This window comes from Ursus maritimus, unplaced genomic scaffold, assembly GCF_017311325.1.
Source record: "Ursus maritimus isolate PB19 unplaced genomic scaffold, ASM1731132v1 scaffold_16, whole genome shotgun sequence".
In the NCBI taxonomy this organism is placed as follows: Eukaryota; Metazoa; Chordata; class Mammalia; order Carnivora; family Ursidae; genus Ursus; species Ursus maritimus.
The window spans coordinates 57,113,892-57,129,791 of NW_024424008.1; the positions used below are offsets into that span (position 1 = coordinate 57,113,892).

The following is a 15,900-nucleotide window of genomic DNA, read 5'->3' on the forward strand; positions in this document are numbered from 1 at the left end:
TCTCAGGCCACCCTATTTAAAACCCAATACTCTCTCCTGGCACATTCCTTATCCCCCTTTACTGCATGATTGTCTCTATAGCTCTTTTCTCCCTTTAACATACTCCATAGTTTAATTTATTCATGTGTTTTATTTACATCTCTCAAAAAAAAAATGGAATTCCCATGAGGGCAAGACATTTACCTATGTCATGCACTCCTGTATTTCTGGCACCAAAAGTGATACCTGTCATAGAGTTGGCTGTCAGTGAGTATTTGTTGACTGAACAAGCTCTCGAATATTAGAGGCGAAAGGTTCAAAGGGATCATCACATCGACCAGATTAAAAAAAAAAGTCAATGACACCTAGTCAGTGGCCAAGCCGGGATTAGCTACAGGCACATGGTCAGACTGTGAGGACTACAGGCTGATCGACAGCTGTCAGAAGCAGGACAGTGTAACTGGAGCAAAAAAAGGAATCTACCTGTGTATGAATCTAAGAACAGGACTAACCTGGGTAGACCCTACAGACAAACCTGTCACATCACAGCCACATTCTCACATGTTGGGCATAATCACGATCTTTTGTACATCCCCCCATAGGACACACTGTGGCAGAAGGAAGGGGGTTTGGCCTACAAGGGCAAAGATAGAGAAGGGTGTCTCCTAGCCTCTCCTTTCTTTGTTCTTCCCTGATGTTGCATGCACCTTTGGAACTTAGGAACCTACACTTCCTCCTCTCCCTTCTATGGCAGGATCTTTAGAAAGGCTGATCCATACCAAGGCACTGGTGATACTTATTATCTCTCTCATAGAGACTGAACTGGGGTCTACAACATAAACCGCTGGGACCAAGCTCTCTTCACACACTGCTAAGTAGAAGGCAGAGATGATATCTTTCTGACATCACCAAATTCTAGCTATTCAACTTGAAATAACTCCCCGTGTGTAAACAAGAATAAAGTATGTCTTAGCACCTCTTAAATGTAGGCCCGTTTATTAGTAGGTCAATCCCTCTTCTACACCATATCCTCCATTTAAGACTTATCTGTGAAGATTGAGTCAGGGCACAAGATACTACATTTAGAAAGCAAAAACCAAATCCAACACTTCTTGTTTGGCTGTACCAGAGGACCATATAAGGGACCATATAGAAAACATGTATCTCTTCTAGTTCTGGGTAATTTAGGGGGAAGAAGGGAGTCAAATGTTGCTTGAGGAGGGTGGATTCCAAGGCTCTTGGTCCCCAAAGCCCTTGATTCAGGGACAAACAGCTATAGAGAGAGGTCCAATGGTACGTATTCTGATAGGATTAGAGAGTCTGTGGACTTTGAAGCCAGTAGGGTTTTGGAAAATCTCCCTGGCAATATTAGGGAGAACCATTACCAGAGAGAGCTACAGTACTCTCCTCTCTCCGACAGAAAGGCAGTGGCACTGTGACAGCAGTGGTGACTATAGGCAACTAGAAGGCTTCTTATTTCCCATGGTCTGAATGGGATTCCAAAGGGACTCAGATACTCATTTTCCCCATTTGAAGGGGCCCAGAGATGCTTAAACACAGCAAAACCAGCAAAATCCTGCAGTTGGTACAAAAGAGCCATTGCAGACACAGACTTGGTTCAGAATCCTAGGTTCTGGTGTTGGGTACAACCCAGGAAGCAGATGGGATTGGCCACTCTGCAGCTCAAACCAGAAAAGATCTGGTTAAGACTGCACAGGTCTGAGGAATCTTCCTCCTCAGTCATTACTGTGGAAAGGAGGAGAAAAGAAGAGAAAATTAGAAAGTCTGAAAATTTTCTCAAAAGGGCTACCCAGCATGTTGGTCCCTGTGAGAGAAATAAGATGAATCATAGGAAGACAGAGTAGCCACGTTTGTTTTGCACATCTATATGTGAAAGGTGGGTATTTTTGACATCTCAGTGCATTTCAGGGTATTCCTCAGGATTTTTAAGTATCTGTGTGGAGCATATTTTTGTCCCAAGAAGTCACTATAAACCTCGAGGCAGAAATTAAAAATCTGAAGTCAGAGCCATGACCCAGGAAGAGAGAAGATTTGCAGATGCAGATAGAGAATGGTGAGGAGAAAGTAGAAAAGGGGGGATAAGAAAAGTTATCATTAGAGCCCTTCTTGGTCTGTAAAGTTTTGAGAAGTAGAACCAACTTTTCAGAGAGGAATGCCCAATACTATCAGCATCAATTCAAGACTGAGACATATTTAGAGAGGGATTATTGGAAAAAGAGATTGGAATACAGCAACTAATCAGAAAGAGAATACTCAGCTAGTATTTTATTAATGAAGTCAACCCAGGAAGATCCAAGGAGTTAGTAAGTAGGTCCATTGTCAGTCTTGTGAGACCTACCTGAGTAAATACCCATCCCCTCTCTTGAACCAAAAAACTGAGGTTAAAAATATTTACCTCCTGGGAATGAAGCAGACCATGGTTAGAGATTAGATTGTGGCACCAATCCATACTTCCTGCCACAAAAACATTTCCAACGTGCATCTGCAGCCCCTAGAGGTGGGGAGTAGGTCAAAGTAATGAACCAGTATTGGGAAGAAGCTGTGCCTTCTTGGAGACCAAATAGCGGTACAAGGTAAAAGATGCAATCCATACCCAGATTTTCTAGCCAAACATGGAGGGATTGGGTAGAAGTTCACAAAGAAATAAATGTAGGATAATAATCAAGCTCTCATCTTCTAGGAAAATGGGAGAGTAGGACCTTAGTCATGAGTTAATGTCCTTTCAGGAATACAAAGGTTTAGCATAGTAGCATTATATGTTTCAAATATATCCCAATTTAGGGTGCCTTCTCAATAAGCTTCTCTCTCTGTCTCCTATACCCTAACTGCCATTAGAGGCTAGTCATAAGGCTGAAGTCAGGAAAGACACAAAGCCCACTGCAGAGGTGGGATGCCACCTATGGTAGAAGGAATCTCAGGTAGATAAAAGGGGGAATTAAGATGAAAAACTACTTCTTGCAATCTGGGGCAATTCTGAGAAAAAAAAAATGAGACGGAAGAGTGAGACAGACAGCTATTAAGCCTATCATGCTTCTCTTCTCCACACACAAAAAGAAGGGGTCGTGCTTCACAAACATGTAAATAGTTTTGGAGAAGCCCAAGGATTAGGGCTCAATGGCAACCCTACCCCCTGGGTGTATCAGAGTGGAGCTACTGTAAGACTTAATTCACAGCCCCATTTGACATGGAGCAGGACTAGCTGAACTGGGGTGGCAATGGGAGGGTGGTGCGATGCCTCTCAATAGTAGGTCAGTGGCACGCAGGATACATAGAAGTTCTTACATCTACAAGAGGACAAAGTGTGAGAGTCCTGCTGGACCTAGGGATGGCAGGGTACAGGATATACAGACTCCTATGGAAGATGACTGAGACTCGGGAAAAAGGTCCAGGGTCTAAGAATGCAGTGGCGACTGTCAGCACAAAAGCTAGAAAGGACAAGAACACCTCAGACTGGAGAGCTGTCCTAATCAACTACTTTCCAGCAGAGTTCAGTGAGGACCCAAATAATGTATATGAAAGTGAGGCTTCCCATTTCCCCAACTGCCACAAAATCATGTCAACCATATCCTTTCTCCACATACCTGATTATATTACAGATGGCAAGAAAGGAAGAAATATGAAAGACTAAATATATGACCTCTTAGCCTGAACATCTGCCTAAAAGGACTACTCAATTATTGGACTGGACTCAGTTTATTGGGTGATACTAAATTTATAAACTTCCCATTTTTTGACGCAGTTGGTTTATGAAGAAGTTCTGATGAGTAATAATTAAAAATAAAAACTAATTTCTTTGAGCATCTGAGGGTAATAAAATGAGTAATTTTATAATCTTACTATATTCTAAATCAATAAGGAAATAGTGTCCAAAAAGCCAATTAACAAGAAAACTCTTTTATTGATAGAAAAGCAAAACAAATTTTCCATGAATTCTAATATCTGTTTCATTCTGTCTGTTGGATATACTTGAGTTCAAAAATCAGTTTTTCTGTTGCTCTTGTCATTATTGTTGTTGTTAATCTCCCTATGGAAACAACCCAATGAAATCACAAGTGTCCCTGCTTCAAACAGGTAGAACTACCTTGATAAGACATTGCCCTCAATTAAAGTTAATTAAATTCTTATTCTTAGCTAAGCGTTCCTCCATGGCACCAACACTAGGTTGGTGACATTAATAAGTATTGATGCCAAGTAATCAAAGCTGTTTCTCAAATGTTATCAAGTAAATCAGAAACCAAGCCAGAATCAGATTAATGTTCAATTCAACTCCTCCATAGATAGCTCAGTTCATTCAAATGTGAACTAAAACACCTATGAGCCACAATCATTAATTCCAAAAAAGGATGACCCACAGAAGTGGTTTTCTAAATTCAGACTCAAAGTCCAGATTCACAGGGGAATGGACCTGAGGAGCCTGACCAGATTAAAGTTTCTGATTCTAATTTAACCTATAACTTCCACATAATATCAGCTAGCAATTGCTCGACTGTCACCCACAGAAAAGCATTTAAAGCATATGTCTACACAATGGAAAAAATGGAATTTTAACCATTATCTAATTAATTCAATCGACATAGATAAAAATGGTGGAAAAGTCAGATGCCAAAGTTTTTTTAAAGCTAATTTATCCATATTTTCCAAAAACTACATACCAAACTAAACAGATAATGGTCAAATTTTCACTTTACCTTTAGCTATGCAGATATAAGTTGTATCTCCACACATCATATAGGCTGAAAATTAAAAAATCAAGCCACAATCCAGGTTTGTGGTCTAGATAGCCCTAAAGCTCTTCTAGATATTTTTGCTTTCCACCTAGTTATTTAGACCACATAGGTATGGTCACTAGTTCATTATCATTGCTACATTTGAGTCACTAACTAGGAAAGGAAGCTTATCTAATTACCAACTCCCCAAGCCAAACAAGACTCTCCCCTTTCATTAAATAAAGAGAAAGTCATTTGGATTTAACCCCAGATAAATAAGTACATGCATATACCTGACTTCTCAGTATCCTCTCTGGATAAGAGGATGGAACAACGATTTGGTTTCCATCTCGTTCTTGTAATGACAGAAAAGAGAATACAAAAAGTCCATTGTAAATTTGTACAAAATGTGTGCATATATAAATACATATCTATGGGTGTATATAAATTCTAAAGAAGATTATATTCATCTACATTTTAAGATTCAGAGTCCCATACAGTTGACATAATGGTATTCTCGCTCCAATTTTCTCATTTTTAAAAACAATAAGAATCAAGCATGCCACCTTATTAATACTGAATAGCAAGTGCAGAAGTTGAGCTGTAGCTATAGGGATTTGAAGCAATTCATTTGACGGGACATCAGTGAATAAAATCCTTAAAATAAATTTAGCTATTTCCAGATTGCCTTTTGTTTCATATAAATGAAATCCAAAATGCCCTGTTGGTAGCATCCCAAACTCCTGAGACTGTCAATTGAGCTCAATAAGATGCAATGCTCTAAACAGGGTCTGTGCAAATTGCTTGGATATGTGCTTATTGCAATAATTTGGTGTGGGGACTGGTGTCACTAGAATTTCATGTAATTCACTATCTGATAAAAAATCTCAAGTGACACCACCAGAAGCTTAGAATTCTGAGTATATTAAACTCAGCATGAAATTTGGCTCACAAACCACATCATCTTTACAAAGAGCACTATTAAAAATATTAAACCACAGTCAGTTAATGGAGAAAGGCATACATATTTAAAGGTGCACAATAAGAGCATATTATGGATGTGTGCCCATGTTTAGAGGTATCAAGATGTTTTTTAAACAGTATACATAATGCTTTCATTTCTCCTGTTTCCTCTATTCCTTTGGGGAAAAATTATATAGGACAATTTCATAATTACCCCCTAGAGTGTACAGGCTGCTCCTTGGAAGGGGATTATTATTGCATGCCTTCAATGCACTGTGATTCATAAGGCAAGAACGTATGAGTAGCTTCAGCACCAAGGAAATGGAATCATCATCCAGCACTGCTCACAACAGAACATCTTATTGCTTTAATAAAATGGGAAATTATTCACTGTAAGAAGTGCACCAAACAAGGGGGAGAAAGTAATATCCATGCACTTAGTGGAGCTTATTGGAAATGAGGAAGCTCCCTTCTGAGTCCCTGATTCTATTCAAATTTCAAGTCTAAAAGTCATTCTGTAATAAGGTATTAAAGCTACAGCTGGATGAGGGTGAGCTACAAAAATTAATGGACTTTATTCTTCACAGTGCCTTAGTCATTCTGATGTACAATGTAGAGCTCTGATGCACTAAAGGATTCCCTAGTGGTCTGAGGGAGTTAATGCACTCTTTTTTTTTTTTTTTTTTTAACCTATTACTAGGAAGTGACTAAGGCACTGGAGAGAATCTGGTTCATTGTTTAATATATTGAACCCAAAGATTATACCTGGTCTTCCTAATATTACAACATGGCATGCTTAAATGACGATCCTCTGTGCTTCAGGAAAGAACTTGAGTGAATATTTAATGGGTGATTAAAATTAAGCTTATTAAATTATTTGTATAAAAGATGCAGACTGAGCTTGGGCAATTTAACAGATGACCTAAAACCTCAGAGGTAATATTCTTCTCTAGATAAGAGTACAGAAACCTGGAACCAAGACAGAGAACCCAGAATCACTAGTTATTTGGAAGAGGGATGCACTTAGGGGCACTGTTGCCTTACACCCCGTAGGTTAATAAGAACTCTTGGTTGAGCTTTCTGTGGAACATTTTCATTCATACATTATCCAAACATTTAAATAGCTGTCAAAGACTTGGTTCCCAAGAAAGGATGCCACTACATATAATTAAGATTGTAATACGCTTCTGGCTCCTTCTATCATCAATCCAAGAGAAACAAAGTGGTAAATAACCATAGGTGCACTCCATTTCTAATATAGGTGGCCTTGTCTGGCATCAGGAGAGAGAATAAAAGTATCAATCTTCTTCTCTCTCACTTTGTTTTTCTCTCAATCTTTTTTTGTGTATCCAGAGAACATAGGTAAGCTGGACCGAGAAAGAGAAAAGAGCCCTTCCTTCACTACATCTCAGATGCAGGCACAAATTTTTAACTGAACAAGCTTCAAATATTGTTATCCTACAAGTAGTTACTGGGTTTAACTTCTCTAGAAATTTGCATGTCCTGTCATTCAAATTGCCCAATATCCCACCAGTCTCACCCCCAAACACATACAGTACAAGCAAGCACACACACCACTGCCTCCAGGTGGTAACTGCATGCAGGTAGGACTACAGGCACTGTTTAAATATTAACCATGTTTTAATAGATGGCATTCCTGCACATCCATTATTTGTTTGTTTTCTGTTGTGGTTGTTTCTGTTATTCGCAAAAGAAAAAAAAAAGAAAACATATGTGTTATCTTTTTATAACAGTCTACTACAGAATAAGGTACAAAAGAACACTTCTGGAAACAGCAGAAGCCAAGCCTGTACCACCGAATTACTCATCCAGTGGTAACCATTATATCAACAGCTGGAAATTAAGAACAAGACTATACAGTTTGGAGGATGTAGTACAGAACTACAGTTTGCTTCTGTATTTGGTACCAATATAATAAATATATAACAAAGGTGCACTTGCTCTAAAAATGAAACAGAAACATTCTGGTTGGTTAGATACTGCACTTTCAGTACTGCACATCACCTAGTACTTTTTTTTTTTTTTTTTACAAAAAAGGTAACTTATGCAATGTTTAATAATAAAACCAATAGTACACGCAAACCCGATTATAGAAAAAGAAGAAAGAAACCAACAAAAAGCTAAAACAGTCACTTCCCAAAACAGCCCCTCCTCTGCCTACACAACCAAGCAAAGTAACCAGTCCGGTGAAGCAATTTCAGCACCACACCTGGCTGGACAGCTTCTGGATCCTTTGTGAATCCTGAAAATGCCCCAAGTCAAAGGTGTACAGCTGGGGGCGGGGCAGGGAGCTAAAGCAGTACTTTGTTTCTTCTTTCTTTCTTCCTTCCTTTCTTTCTTTCTTTTCTTCCTTTCTCTTTTTTCTTTCTGTCTTTCTTTTCTTTTCTTTCAACTCATTTAAAGATTTTCGGCCAGCGAGGGACATTTCTAAAAGTAAATTTAAATGCCTGGTCCTGGAAAAGGGAATGGTTAACTAAGGGGCGAGAAAGAGGGCTGACCAGAGATCGGTACATGTCAAACACGTTTTTCTGGGACTGTCTCTGTGGCCTCTTGTAGTTCTGGTGCTTAACGTAGACGTTTTCTTTATAATATAGTATTGCCTGAGCCCGGCAGAGGGTGGAAATGGGGAAGGGAGGGAAGCTGAAGGAAAAGTGAAAGCTTGGGTGGGGCGGGGGGTGAGGATGGGAAGGTAACTGAACCTTCACTTGACAGCTATGTACAACACACCGGGCCCCCTCCACTCCCTCTGCTCCAGGAATCAACGCCTTTTTTATATTTGGTAGCTTGTGCGGTTTCTCCTCCTTATTGTGAGGGGGTGCAGGGTGGAGAGGGAAGACGTATCCTTCATTGACAATGAGAAATTATGTGATTTGTCATGCGCTTGGATTGTGTTATTAGTATTATAATAATTACTATAAATATTATTAATAAAGTATTATCAGCGTTATTTCTTCTTCCGAGACTTTCCTCGCCCAATATTTACAAATACCGCACAGTGCCTCGGCGGAGGAGAAACAGAGTAAGGGGAGGGCAGATACGGAAAGAAGGAAAAGGGGAGGGAGGCCAGAGAAAAGTGGAAGAGGAAAGATGGAGGGGGAAAAAAGCAAGGACAGCAACGATGCTGGAAATGAGGAAGGGGAGAGAAGAGGGGGCTAAACAATCAGGACAGTACCACCGTTTGCAAAAGGCCCTCGCCAGCTGTGTCCAAACAGGAGGCTGCGTGTGCTCCTTGCGGGCTGGGGGCCGGTGGTGGAGGCGGAGGAGCACAGGGACCCTGGCACGGGAGGCCAGGGGACGAAGACGAAGAGGAGGCGTTGGAGGGGGTGCAGAAGGCAAAGTCCCGGGGCTGCCTCTCTAGCCGGGTTTCTTTCGCGTGGGTTAGGGCCTGGCTACCCGCCGGGGGCAGCCCCCTGCCGCCGCGGTTGCTGCTGCAGTGATCCCGCTCGTATTCCTCCTGAGCCCTCTGCATCTTCCGCTTCTTCATCCTACGCTTGTGGATGTGGAAGGTGGAGAGGGACAGCACGATGAGGCAGAAGATAAGGGTGACCAGGACAATCAGCACCAGCGTAGAGGAGAAGGACTGGAAGAGCTGCTGTCCCACCTGCGTGATGCAGGTGCCGCCACCGCTGCCGCCTGCACCCGGGCCACGGGCACTCGCGTGGCCGCTGGCGTTGGGGGAAGCAAAGGTCCGGTTGAGGAGACACGGCGGCAGCGCCAGCCTCAGCTCCTTGGGCGCCCTGGCACTCATCGGCGCTGGGCTGGGAGGGGCCGGGCCCACCAGACTTCCTCTCTTGGGCACACCGTTCCCACCAGGCAAGAGGAGGACGGAGCCCACGCCACCCAAAACTACTCCCTGGTGCGGGAGGGGATGCACGCGCGAGCGAAGGACTGAGGGAGCAACTGCGGGCAAGCAAGCCGGCCAGGAAGCGAGCGGTGCCCAGGAGATCCTCTCCGGCCCCGCCTGGAACGCGTGTCCGCGCGCCCTTTTCCTCTCCCAAGGCACCAGGCTGCAAAGAGAACAGGCTTAGTTAGGATACCGGCCGCTGCCCGGGGGAGTGCGGAGGACCGGAAGGATCAGCCACCACTGCAAAGCGGCCCTCTGGGCACACTGCCTCGGCTGGACGCTGCCCGTCTTCTCTGCAGCCCGCGGACCCTAGCCCGCCCGCCCTGGCCGCGCACCGGAGCCGCCAGCTTTCGCGCTCGCACCACTCGCTGGGAAGGGGTCTACGCCGACACCGCGGAGATATAGATTACTCAGCAGATAAGGCAGCTTTCCTGGGCCTTCCACAACTTTCTAATTTCAAGAGACACACAGCCACCTGGGAACGTGGTCCCTGCTTCCCAGAGCACCGACTCTCCTCTTTCCTTCGCCCTAATCTTAGTGGATGTCTTCCTGTGGATCCTACCCTTCCCAGCACCCACCCCCAACCTCCAAGCGAGCGGGCTCTGGGTACGCAGTACTACCTTCTCTTTCCTCCCCCTCCAGACTCTTCTTCCCTGGCCGGCTTCAGGTCCCTTAAGTCCCATTCCCAGGGGGGGTACCACAGCAACCACATCCTACTCCGCTTCTGTCCGTGGCCACAGCTGACACGTTAGACCGTGCTCCATCCATTCTCCAGCCTTCTTCCCTGGTACTTCCCCACCCCCCAACCAAAAAAGAAAGCAACTGAAACACCTTTTTCAGCTAAAGCACATCCCCGCAAACGCCCCCTTCTCTCCATCTCCCTGTGCCCCGCACTCTGGCAGTATTCTGCTTCTTTCTAGGGGGACTGGAAATGGAAAGGTATGGTTTCTCGTTTGCAAAGTTTGGGGAACGGACCTTCCCTCCAGCCTTCCCAGCCCCAGCCCGAGGCTCTTCCCGGGGACCAGAACCAGGAAGACCCGCAGCGCACAGCACAGCCCCCTTGCCGTTCTCGTGAGGCAGCTGCAAACTGTTGCACTGCGGAGCAGAGAGGAGGCGCGCAAGCCGGGGCTCGGCAGGGTGGGGGCCGAAGCTACCACCAGGGGTGCCTGCGCAGGCCGCCGGGGCTGTCCGACCCACTCGCGCCCCGCCACCCGGCAACCTGGAACCTTTAGCGGCACCGCGTCCCTTACCTGGGGCCACCAGCTGGCTGCAGGGAGGGAGCCCCCGCCGCGCGGCTGCAGTGGCGGCTGCAGAAGGCGCGGAGTGAAGGGGCCAGAGCCCAAGACTCGCTGCTGCTGCTACCGCCGCCGCTTCGGGGAGCTCAGCTCGCAGCCTATTGCCAGAGAGGCCGGTGACGTCAGGCAGCCACCGCCAGGGCTCCAAGCCACCCCTCAGGCCCCCACCCCACCCTCATACCCCAACATCTCATCCTGGCAGAGTGAGCCTCTGCCACACACATTCCCAGTTCCAGTCCTTCCCCTGCCAGGTACGAGGGCTAGGTACGAGGAGCGACCCCCATCACCACGCCGTGACCAACCCACCTTCTGCACTCCTATGCCTACGAAGGGAGGAAGCTTCAGCTCTCTGGCTGTCTGATTCCTCATCTCAACCCTTTTCCACATGGTCCCAGGAACACATTTTTACACTCTAGAGAGCCATCTCCCCTCAGGGTACACATTCGATTTTTTTTTTTTTTCATCTGGGCTGATGAGGATTGCTCTCCTCTGCAAGCCTGTCTATGCTGGCCTGGTTCTGAACAGAAACTGTGTGAATATGAGAAATGAGAGGGGCATTTCTGAACTCATGTGGCAAAACATGAAATACAAACCCGAACATGCATTTAACATCAAACAATGCAAATTAACGGTTTTCCTCTCCCCCAGAGTCTTCAACTTACCTCTCACACCACCCGACTCATGGTTCTCCTCTACTTGCTCACACACTCATCTCCAGGCCCAAGACCCACTCCATATATTAAACACTCTCTTTTGAAATCTAGACACTTGTGAGCACACAAAGCACACACAAGGCTTACAAGGCAGGAAGGCAAACATAATTCAGAGGAGTAGAGAAATAAACTGTCCTGTGAAAATTCTCAGTGTACCCCTTACTTTGCTGTAGTGTTAACAATAGCCTTTCAGCACAACAGATACAACTTTCTGAAAGATTCCCATCAGCCTGCCCACATCTAGGCAGAGATTAATCAACTCTTGCTTTAGGACCCTTGGAAACACATGAATAGTGCTTCTGGTTACAGTGGGCAACTTTAAAATGAAGTATTCTCATTTTTTCTATTAGAGAAACCAGCTTGAAATAGCACGTAAAGACACTGTATGATATTTGGAAGCATTCACTTGTCTTATTAAATGTGAATTTCCTTCTTCCCTCCTTGTCTTCTTTTCTTCCCATCTTTGAGTCTAATATAGTGCCTGTACAATATTTACTTGCAAAATGGAGAGGTGCAGTAAATACTGCTTTTCCCTGCTATGCATCTGAATTGGGAGATAGCAGGGATGACTGCCACCTCCCTATCTGCTTGCAAGTAGAGGGTTTTATAAAAAAGAGGGTTTGACACAGGGAGTAAAAGTTTGTCTGTAATCTGGGGGTCCCTTTGGACCCTGTGTTCCTATCTGGCCCTACTCCAATTTCTCCTTTTCCTCTCCCTGCTCATGACTTACATATGAAGTAAGAAATACATCACCTCTCCTCAAAATTATGTTTTCATTTATTTGAATAAAAGCCATCAGATTTTTCTTCATAATTGTCTCAATAAAAAAGTATCCCTATTTAAGCTAATATCAGTACATGCTGAATAATGCAAGATCATTTCAGAGCACCAATTAATGCCCTTGGCTTCCAGATTCACACGGTTAATGATGGCCAATGACCCCAATGCTGGCTTAGCTTTCCTGCCTAGAATGAGGGCACCCAATGCCCTGTAAAAGCCACCTGCCATATTTGGATATTCTGACTTTGATGAGCTCAGTGGATGGAAAGGTGAGCCTTGTGATCACTAAGTGAGACTTCACCAGTAACACTTGACATGCAATAACCCATTTTTGTACAATCTCTTTGCTCCTGAAAAGTTGAGTTTAATCAACATTTTGTAAGGCAAATCCAATTTTGAATACTCCAAAAAAGAAATGTGGCTATTTAAAGAGACTCTTTAGAAAACTGTCTTGTAAAGCAAAGAATCTTTACATAATTAGAATTAACTCTCACTAGTCTGTTTTCTAGACTTGGAAGAATGAGTTATCAGGTTTTCCCAGTGAGAAACATTCATACCTTTACAATATGTTGTAATGGGATTACAACATATATAAATATGTATAAATATAAGTATAAATATAAATATAATGGGGTTCCTTTTGCACACTAAGCTTCTAGGACATGAGTAGGCTGCCATTGTTCTTATTCTTTTGTTATAAATGATACCCATCTGTTATACCATAAGTGCTAAAAGTATCTGCACCATTTTACACAACCTATGAAAAGATAACGTCTAACCTTGGAGAATTTACAGTCTACAGCAGATGAATGTGATCCACAAGACAATGGTATTTAACTGGAAATGATTTAGGTAAAGACATCAATTTTCAGGTCAAAAGCCCAGCACACACACACACCCCCTTCTCTTTCAGGAAGGATAGGCTGTAGGTTCTTAATTTGTTCTTACCCAGAGAATGAATGTGCTCATAGACTTGGATGTCACCAGTTAGTGGAATTCAAGCCCCAGGAACACCAGCAACAGCAAACATGCACACCTCTTGGTCTGCAGGAACTAAGTGCACTGAGTTGCTCTATGATTTCGGAACATCTGGCACAATGGCAAGACTTCTCCCAGACAACACGCTGCCACTGTTTGTACCACCAAACTTCTCAAGCCACACTTTCAAGACTGGAGGGCCAAGAAGCTTCTGAGAGTCCCAGAGTCCTCCCTTTCTAATAGGAATAGCCCTCTTGGCTTAGGCACATTCCAAATATTCAGCAACATATAACACTTGCTCCCAATTTCAATGAGGGATCTCCATCCAGCATAAAGAGAAGTACCACATGGGCACATGGTCCATCAATCGAAAAAAAAAAGCACTGAATTAATAATGACAATGAGTGCTATTACTATTATTATTACTATTATTATTATTATTATCTGAAAAACACCTACTATGTGTCAGGCTGTAATAGCATTAATCCTCAACCTAACCTTGCAAAGTTATTTTTGCCAAAGTATAAAATTATTTATTTATTTATTCATTCATTCATTTGCTTATTTGCTCAACAAAAACCTTTGACTACCTGCTATATGTCAGGTGAGGAAACGAAAGCTCAGGGTAGTTAAAGACCATGCCCAGGTCACTTAATCATTTAATAGTAAGTATATTATGGATCTCAAACCTAAGGAAATAGACTCCAAAATTAGTATTCTTTTCTTAACTAGTAGTCTCTCTCTCTCTCTCACACACACACACACACCCATGCACACACACAATCTCTAATTCTATCCTTATTTCAATTCTATCTCTACTGCTATCTACAAGTATGAACAAGTAAAACCAGAGAAAAACAGCTCTTTGGTTGAAGCAGAGGAGGGGAGATGCAAAGCCCCATTTTGGGGGTCCCCCCTCCCCCAGCAGTGGTCCACCAGACACTCCACACACTCCCTTGGACTGAGCAGAGTCCAGTTTGGAAAGCCCTCCATGCACCAGGTTACCTAGGCATGTCATTCTGACCACAGCAGCATGACACATGTGAGGCTCCTCACAGATTTACAGGGACTTTGCTGGAGGATGTTCAGGTCCTGACATTCTGCCTAATCATATATCTTGATGACCCTGGGCCCTGCATCCTTCCAGAGGTACACTCCATAAGCTGTCATGTTGCTGTTAAATCAACTGCTGGCCCAGGCAGCAATTAATTAATAAAGTAATGACTGAAGCTCTAGACCTTGTTCAAGTTACCTAGTCTTATTCTTATTCTGTAAAATGAGAACAATAGCAACAGTATCTTCTCTGCAGTGTTATTTTATGCACTAAGCACACACTAAGCATTCAGTAAATGGTAGTTCTTTATGCTATAAAGAAAATTACTAGGATTAATATTTTATCCCTGACAGTAGAAGCATTATACTGTTTTGGACATCAAAATTCAGGAAAATTTTCATAAGTTTGAGTATCCTTTATGATAAGTTTGAGGATAACTATAAGGGTAAAGGGACTGAAAACACTAACAGATAATGAGCAATTCTAGGAACTAAAACTATGAATCTTAGAGATAGAAAGACATCAGGGATGCATCAGAGAATCTTCAAATGTTTGGAGCACCATCAATAGAAGATGAATTTATGCTACTCTAGGTACTTATGAGAGAACTGAAATATAGTGGAACAGATAAAGGGTGGAAAGTATATTACAATTCACTATTTTGGTATTGGAAAGCCCTTTCTAATCATGCAGAAGATTGTCATCAAAACCAGCAGTCTTCAAAGATTTTCCAAGGGGTAAATGGGTATGTATAGTTCTCAAGGAATCATTTCCCAAATCCTCAACCTCTATGTGTCCTTTTCCCTAAAATGTATCTATCTAAGGTTAAAATGTATTCTTTGTCACGACTCCGACTATACAAAGGAAGAACCTACATTTGCCAATCCTCACCAACTGTGCATTACTCAGGGTATAAAAACAAAGGAATATCATGAGGTTGTATAATTCCTGACAAGGTGACAGCAAAGCATAAAGATCATCTGTAAGAAATATTGATGGGGTGGGTGCCTTTGTGACAGACTCATTTTAAGGCTCTATGTCTATCCATATATTGATTTATTTTAGAATTAGAATTTAGAAGTGAGAAGTTGTCACAGGGATACAAGGATTCCAGTTTATTTAAAATGAAAAATGAATCAAGACTTTTTGCACAAAAAGTAAACCTCATTTGTCTATTTTGATTAACAATTTGAACTGCATTTACCTGATAGATCGTATGGAAGACATATTATACAAACTGAATGAACTAAATCAATCTGATGTTCTGAAAAATATAAAGTACATACATGAAATTAATTCTTTGCAAATATAATGATTAAAAAGTTTAAGATGTCGGGGCACCTGGGTGGCACAGCGGTTGAGCGTCTGCCTTCGGCTCAGGGCGTGATCCCGGCGTTACGGGATCGAGCCCCACGTCAGGCTCCTCCACTATGAGCCTGCTTCTTCCTCTCCCACTCCCCCTGCTTGTGTTCCCTCTCTCGCTGGCTGTCTCTATCTCTGTCAAATAAATAAATAAAATCTTTTTTAAAAAAAAAGTTTAAGATGT

General features: G+C 43.0%; 1 protein-coding gene across 1 annotated transcript; it reads right to left on the reverse strand.

Annotated features, from left to right (window-relative positions):
• Positions 1 to 6,951: 6,951 nt before the first annotated feature.
• CUNH11orf87 (chromosome unknown C11orf87 homolog) lies at positions 6,952 to 10,890 on the reverse strand. The gene is made up of 2 exons (XM_040631252.1): positions 10,785 to 10,890; positions 6,952 to 9,697 (listed from the first exon to the last, which is right to left on the reverse strand). The coding sequence occupies exon 2, from the start codon at positions 9,436 to 9,438 to the stop codon at positions 8,851 to 8,853; it is 588 nt and encodes a 195-aa protein (XP_040487186.1). The 5' UTR covers positions 9,439 to 9,697; positions 10,785 to 10,890; the 3' UTR covers positions 6,952 to 8,850.
• Positions 10,891 to 15,900: the final 5,010 nt, after the last annotated feature.

Bases quoted from the DNA above. Each gene is read 5' to 3' on its own strand.
- CUNH11orf87 (XM_040631252.1), bottom strand. From the start codon at position 9,438: ATGAGTGCCAGGGCGCCCAAGGAGCTGAGGCTGGCGCTGCCGCCGTGT.